Raw genomic sequence first — 7,829 nt, 5'->3', positions numbered from 1 at the left:
TTGTTTTTTTTTGTTTTTGAGACGGAGTTTCACTCTTGTTACCCAGGCTGGAGTGCAATGGCGCGATCTCGGCTCACCGCAACCTCCGCCTCCTGGGTTCAGGCAATTCTCCTGCCTCAGCCTCCTGAGTAGCTGGGATTACAGGCACGCGCCACCATGCCCAGCTAATTTTTTGTATTTTTAGTAGAGACGGGGTTTCACCATGTTGACCAGGATGGTTTCGATCTCTTGACCTCGTGATCCACCCGCCTCGGCCTCCCAAAGTGCTGGGATTACAGGCTTGAGCCACCGCGCCCGGCCCTGATACATTTTTTTAAAACACACAAAAGGAAAAGTGAGCTTTTCCTCCACCCCTGGCAACCCTTGCACAGTCCCTCCTCTATAAAGGAAAACTATACTTAACAGTTTCTGATGTACTCTTACAGGAAAAGAAAATATTTATGAAGGCTGGGCACAGTGGCTCACACCTGTAATCACAGCACTTTGGGAGGCCACGGCAGACGGATCACAAGGTCGGGAGTTCGAGACCAGCCTGACCAATATGATGAAACCCTTTCTCTACTAAAAATACAAAAATTAGCTGGGCGCGGTGGCGGGCGCCTGTAATCCCAGCTACTCAGGGGGCTGAGGCAGGAAAATCGCTTGAGCTGGGAGGTGGAGGTTACAGTGAGCCAAGATCATACCATTGCACTCCAGACTGGGTGACAGAGTGAAACTCTGTCTCAAAAAAAAAAAAGAAGAAAAGAAAATATTTATGAAAACCCACCATGTCAACAGTTGTCTATCTAAGTTCTTTTTTTGCACATAGTACTGCATCTTGCCTTTCCCATCTCACAATGAAAATTAAAACTTTGCGGCCAGGTGCTGTGGCTCACGCCTATAATCCCAGCACTTTGGGAGGCTAAGACCGGTGGATCACAAGGTCAGGCATTCGAGACCAGCCCGGCCAACATGGTAAAATCCCATCTCTACTAAAAAAAAAAATACAAACAAATTAGCTGGCTGTGGTGACATGCGCCTATAATCCCAGCTACTCAGGAGGCTGAAGCAGGAGAACAGCTTGAAGCCGGGAGGCGCAGATTGCAGTGAGCCGAGTTCGTGCCACTGCACTCCTTTGCTTTATTTTTGTGCTCATTATATAAATATAGGTTCATTGTTTTTTTTTGTTTTGTTTTTTTTTTTTTTTTTGAAACGGAATTTCACTCATGTTACCCAGGCTGGAGTGCAATGGCGCGATCTCGGCTCACCGCAACCTCCGCCTCCTGGGTTCAGGCAATTCTCCTGTCTCAGCCTCCTGAGTAGCTGGAATTACAGGCACGTGCCACCATGCCCAGCTAATTTTTTGTATTTTTAGTAGAGACGGGGTTTCACCATGTTGACCAGGATGGTCTTGATCTCTTGACCTCGTGATCCACCCGCCTCGGCCTCCCAAAGTGCTGGGATTACAGGCTTGAGCCACCGCGCCTGGCCGGTTCATTGTATTTTTAAAAATGCCTAATAGTATGGAGAAGAACATCGAAATCAGCAGAGCATTCACCACACTGGGATAATTGCCACCCAACAGTCTGGTCACCATCTCCCCCGATCTCACTACAAGGCATCCACAGTGTCCCTGCACACGGCAGCTAGAAGCTAACAACATGCTCCCCTCTGCTCAGCACACATTTTCATTCTTTTCTATGTTCTTCCCTTTTGACAGTTAATGACACAGTTGCTAACAGCTATTTTTAAACCTTCAACTAGTGTCAGGCAGCTGAGACACTTTGTCTCAGATACCATAGTAAGTCTGTACCTCCAGGAGGCCAATCAGTGACCATGTGGAAACCTGATTTTGTGGAGAATGCAGGGAAGTATAGTATACAGGCAACGTCTAACCCTGTGGCCACCTGCATGCACAATTTTTCAAGAGACAGATACTCTGCCGGTCACTTAGGGGGCATTGTCCCTCCTCCATCTGTTTTGTTTTCTCCTTCTGAACCACAATGCCAATGGGACTGATAAGCAGCTTGTAAGAGATGTGGGAAAACCCATTCAGGGTAAAACAAAGCTGCCTGAACAAAATAGTAAAGGCGTAAATAGGTGTTCTGTGATGGATCTCCCAGCTATTCTATTCTAATAATGGTGGTCCTTCTCTTCAGTCTAGAAAAGATATCAAAATTCATTCAGGAGGCAGGGCGAGGGCAAAAAAATGGGTGAAGGGTCGACAGAGTTACCAGAAACACACTTTTCTCTAGAGTTGCTCAAGAATTTAGTGAGAGGTCAACTGTTTTGTAAAAATTCAGAAGGTGTTTAGATATCCCCTCATCCAGCTGTGTCCTCCTTGGACACACCTAGAATCTGTCGTGGTGGCTCACGCCCGTAATCGAAGGATACTGGGAGCCTGAGGCAGATGGATCATCTGAGGTCAGGAATTCAAGATCAGCCTGGCCAACATGGCGAAACCCCATATCTACTAAAAATGCAAAAATTAGCCAGACATGGTAGTGGGCACCTGTAGTCCTAGCTACTGTGGGAGGCTGAGGCAGGAGAAGCACTTGAACCCGGGAGGCAGAGGTTGCAGTGAGCCGAGATTGTACCACTGCACTCCAGCCTGGGCAACAGAGAAAGATCTTTCTCCAAAAAAAAAAAAAAAAAAGAATCTGAGCTTCCAACTTTCTTTGTCCAAAATCTATCAGACAGGAGCTTTACTACAAACCGCTGTGTTCTTCCAGGGCCTGCTGGAGCCTTGCCTATCTCGTGCCCCCTTGTGATTCAGGGCTAGGCTAAGAGAGCCCCAGAAGAAAGGCTGCCTGACAGTCCCAAATCCTACCTCCCCATCATTCAAGGACTCCAGAGCCAAACAGAAGGGTGCCTTAGGAGTTTGGGGCAGAAGGGAGGGGAGGCGGGGGAAGGAGCTGTTCCCAAGCCTGGGCTGGATTCAGCTAAAACTCGCATCTCCTGGTGGGGCATAGTGGTTCACGCCTGTAATCCCAGCACTTTGGGAGCCGAGGCGGACAAATCAATTGAGGTGAGGAGTTCAAGACCAGCCTGGCCAATATGGCGAAATCTCATCTCTACTAAAAAATACAAAAATGAGCTGAGCGTGGTGGCGGGTGCCTATAATCCTAGCTACTCAGGAGGCTGAGGCAAGAAATTGCTTGAACCTGGGAGGTGGAGGTTGCAGTGAGCAGAGATTTCGACACTGCACTCCAGCCTGAGCGACAGAGCAATATTTCGTCTCAAAAAAAAAAAAAAAAAAAAAAGAGTATGAGACCAGCCTGGCCAACGTGACAAAACCGTCTGTGCTAAAAATACAAAAACTAGCCAGGCATGGTGGCATGCACGTGTAGTCCCAGCTATTCAGAAGGCTGAGGTGGGAGGATGGCTTGAGTCCAGAAGGCAGAGCCAAGATTGTGCCACCACTGCACTCAGCCTGGGCGACAGAGCAAGGCTTGTCTCAAAAAAAAAACTCCTACTCCTCCCCAAAGCCTACAAAGCTACTGTCAGTGAGGACCCCACCCCTTTGCTAATTACTCATAACAGTCACTGGAAACCCTAAGGTAATTTCCCGCTTCTCCTCAAAGAGCCAAGCTTTCATCAGAGCCAAAACTTCTGTGCAGGAATAATCTGTTCTTAAAAATAATGAGCAGTTGCTCCAGAGGAAAACCATACAGATGCTGCTGTTGGGAGCTGATGCGCAGGAAGACCCACCCTGCTACCATCCCACACCCCTGCCAGCCAGGTGGATTCCTTGCAACTAGGAGGGGAGTTCTGCAGGCAAGAATTGTGAGCAGATCCCCGCTCCTGCTGCCCACGATGCTCTTGGAGCTGGCAGAACTCAGCTGGCTGCACAGAGCCAAGGATAAACAGGAGGATCTCTAAGGAGGACCTCCAGAGCCCAGCCAGAGAGGGCAACTAGGCAGTGAATAACCTAGTTATTCACTTGTGTAGGGGAGATGGCCAATTTGGGCTAACCCCCAGGGCCTTCCCACTCTGGGAGGAAGAAACCCTAAAAATTGACTGATGGTGGACTTTTCAGCTTGGTGAGTACAGGCTGGAACAAGATGTATTTTTTATTTACTAAAGAAGTACGAAATATCCTGGCCCCAAGGAGGTTTGGAGTAAATTCATACATTACAGCCAGCCAAAACTGCAAAACTTGCAAGGCTACACTCTGGACTGGCATGCCTTCCTAATATTTATCTTCTGCTCCTCTCCATGGGAGTGTGGCTGAAGAGTGCAGCTGGGCACCTAGGTTCTAGTTCCAGCTCTGCCCCAACTCAAAAATCACTTGCGGAGCATTTGCTGAACACAATTTTCTGCCTCCTGAATCCTGCTGTTCCCCACCTGGAAATCCTTGCCATCTGTTGGGTCCCACAGACACAGCAAGCCCTCGCTCTCTTAGCACTTAAGAACACTTCCCAGAGTTCAGCATGTTGGCTTTAACTGGGGTCAGTGTTTCACACACTCGGAGGAAAAGCCCCTCTTCAAGCCACCTCTTCCAAACCTTCAGCCAGGCCCTTTCACGCTCCCAAACCCACACACTGAGGTGATCCAGAGGCAGCTCAGGGAGAGAAAAGCTTGACAGATCACCCAGGGAGGGCTGGAACTAAACCTGCTCATAGAAGGGGCTTGCCAGGGGTTAGACACCACAGGCCGGCAGCAGGAGCTGGAGAGACTTCCCTTCTAGCCTGGCTTTGCCAAGAACTCCCTGTATACTTGGAAGGTTTCTTTCTGGCTCCCTCTTAAGATCCAAATGCACAAATCAAGAAGCTTGAACTCAGCCGGGCGGGGTGGCTCACGCCTGTAATCCCAGCACTTTGGGAGGCCAAGCAGGCGGATCACCTGAGGTCAGGAGTTTGAGACCAGCCTGGCCAACATGATGAAACCCCATCTTTACTAAAAATGCAAAAATTAGCCAGCCGTGGTGGCATGCACCTGTAATCCCAGCTACTCGGGATGCTGAGGCAGGAGAATCGCTTGACAGGGAGGTGGAGGTTGCAGTGAGTCGAGATCGCCCCACTACACTCCAGCCTGGGCGACAGAGCGAGACTGTCTCAAAAAGAAGAAAAAAAAAAAAAAGCTTTAACTCTAAGCTCTCCGGATTCCTTTAGCCAATTCTGCGAGTCCAAAGTCCTCAATACTAGCATCCTATTGGTTGTCACGCTTGCGTTTCGCATTCCAATAGGCAGTAAGCTTGAGATTCTTTGGCACGAAGCAAAACTCCTCTTTGACTCAGTGAGGCAAAGGCCTTCCACGACCTGCCCTGACACTATCGTTTCCTTTCCTCCCACTGGCTCTACCTGGCTCAGAAAGTGCGGAATGTATTAGGGCGAGGAGAGATTCTGGAAGGTGACACATCCGCTCTGCCTGCCCCCACCCTCCACGCCTGTCCCTCCACGGGTCCTGCGGCTGAAAGGTCCGCTGCAGGTACCCTCGGCCTGCGCCCACCCTCACCCCACCCTGGCAGTCACCTGGAGCCGGAAGCGCTGCGCCGCCCTGTCCATGCTCTCCAGGCCGGCTCGCTGCCTCTGTCGCGCCCGGGCCACCGCGCCCCGCGCCGTCCGGCATCCAGACCAGCGCAAGGCCACGGCCGCCGCCACGAAGCAGCAGGCCACAGCGACCCCGGAGGCGCCAGACAGCGCGGCCCACAGCTCGTGCTGCACCATGATCCCCGCAGCCTGCCGCTGCTCGCCGCGACAGTTGAAGCGGCCGCACACACTAACAGCCCGCTCCGCCGCAAAACCCGGCCTGGATCAGCCTGGATCCCTGGCCCGCCTGCGCGGGAGGGGAGGGGTAGCCCACCAAGCTCAGCGGCGACCGGAGGCGGCCCGCCTGGTCCGCCCAGCGACCTCCCGCACCCCGCCAAGCCGAGCGGGAGGGTTGGGAAGGGCGCCTGTTTCGCGTGGGCGATCTCCCGAGCTTGAGTTAAGCCCCGGTTCGGCGCCACAGCCCTCGGCCGGGCCTCTGCCCGGCGCACACCAGAGTCCCAACTCCTGAAGAAGCGCCCCAACCAACAAGATCCGGAGCAGCGACGGATTGGGCACGCGGACTCTTTAACCTCGGGAAACCCTGTCGCGGCATCTTTCCTGGAGAACCAGGAGGTTGATCGTGCACCGCAGGGCTCCCGCCTCCCCCCAGCGCCGAGCTTTCCGGGGCGCCAGCCCCGGACAGACACAAGGAGAGTCTCCGGGGCGTCCACCCCCTGCCTCTCCTCTTTCCCCAACCCAAGACCCCAGGTCTCTCGCCCTGGGCTCTTCACTGCCCAATCCGCCCATTATTTGTCCTTTGGCACAGCCACTTCCTGCAGACTGGCCTCCCCAGGGTCACCCTGTGCCAGTCCTGGGCGCTTCTGGATTGTACATCCAAGAAGCAGAAGGAACGCCAGACCACGGGGAGTCTGGGGACCTGGCGCCTTCGGAGCGGGATGAATTTCAAGGACACAGACACACACACACACACACACACACACACACACACACACACACACACACGCTCCTTACTGCCGTCCTGGCCTCTCTCACAGAACTTTATGTGCTTTATCTCAGTTGTTCTCCCAACAACTTTGAAAAAAGCATTTTTGGCCGGGCGCAATGGCTCACGCCTGTAAATCCAACACTTTAAGAGGCCGAGGTGAGTGGATCACCTGAGGTCGGGAGTCCGAGACCAGCCTGTCCAACGTGGCGAAACCCGTCTCTACAAAAAATACAAATATCAGCTGGGCATAGTGGTGTGCGCTTGTAATCCCATCTACTTGGGAGGTTGAGGCAGGAGAATCACCTGAACATGGGAGGTGGAGGTTGCAATGAGCCGAGATCACACCACTGCACTCCAGCCTGGGCGACAGAGTGAGACTCTGTCTCAAAAAAAGAAAAAGAAAAACATTTTTATGGTCATATTACTCATGAGCTAACTGAAGACAAAGGGTATTAAATAACTTATGTCCCATAGAACTGATGTCTATAAATTAAGTATTTAAAATTTAAAAAAAGTAACTTGTGGGTAACGCAAGTGGCTGAGTGGGTGGGGATTCCACTCAGAAGCCGAAAACGGAGCTCTCCCCCATCGTCAACACCACCATTACTGCCCCTGGAAGTGAGTCATAAGTTTAGAATGTGTGTATCTTTGGGTTGATGGTAGCTTTTTTTTTTTTTTTTTTTTTTTTTATTTTGTAGTGGTCCTATTTGTCTCGATTTTTTTTACTTAAAGTGTGGTGGGGTACTGGTAAGTGCTTTGTGCCAGGAAACACTGTCTCCTGAAACAGCGGGAGAGGCGCGGGGCTGGGGATACAGTCCTGGATCCTGGTTGTTTTGACCTCTCTGAATCTGTGCCTTTACCTGTCTAAGGGGGCTGGTTATGATGCCTACCTTGCAGGATTGTTAGTAATGCTGCCTGGCGCTTAATAGGCCCTCCATAAATGATTATGAATGGAGTGAAAGGCCCACCAGTGGGGAGACTTAGTTGTTACTGGAAGAATCCCAGCCTGAGGAGGGCCTTGAGTCAGGCTCCTGAGCAGGTTAATCAGGGTCCCAAATTCTTGTGTTTCTAAGTCTGCAGTGAGGATTGAGCGCCTCTGTTCCTACTCAGCACTGATAACTCTTTACAAGTTTCAAGTTCGTAGACCTCAGTTTCCCTAGAAAAAGGGAGCTGACAGGTGCTGATGATAGAAACAGCAATCTGAAGTGGTTCTTATGAGGTCACCTCACCCCATTTCCTGGGCAAAAGAATGGGACACTAGGCTGGGCGCGGTGGCTCAGGCCTGTAATCCCAGCACTTTGAGAGGCCAAGGCGGGTGGATCTTGAGGTCAGGAGTTCAAGGCCAGCCTGGCAAACATGGTGAAACCCCGTCT

At 51.5% G+C, this 7,829-nt stretch overlaps 1 protein-coding gene across 2 annotated transcripts in view; it reads right to left on the bottom strand.

Moving 5' to 3' along the window:
* Positions 1-5,749, bottom strand: part of FAAH (fatty acid amide hydrolase) — a 19,537-nt gene extending 13,788 nt beyond the window's left edge. The window contains exon 1 of one of the 2 annotated variants that reach the window (XM_032247454.1): positions 5,454-5,749. In XM_032247454.1, the coding sequence (XP_032103345.1) occupies positions 5,454-5,648 (195 nt within the window). In that variant the 5' untranslated portion in view covers positions 5,649-5,749. The remainder of the gene's footprint in view (positions 1-5,453) is intronic. The other variant, XM_032247455.1, reaches the window with a different exon arrangement.
* Positions 5,750-7,829: the final 2,080 nt, after the last annotated feature.

The sequence above is a fragment of the Sapajus apella genome, unplaced genomic scaffold (genome assembly GCF_009761245.1).
Source record: "Sapajus apella isolate SASKATOON/1434 unplaced genomic scaffold, GSC_monkey_1.0 scaffold62, whole genome shotgun sequence".
Classification (NCBI taxonomy): Eukaryota; Metazoa; Chordata; class Mammalia; order Primates; family Cebidae; genus Sapajus; species Sapajus apella.
The sequence above is the reverse complement of the archived record's forward strand: the minus strand, read 5'-3'. Positions and strand labels throughout refer to the sequence as shown.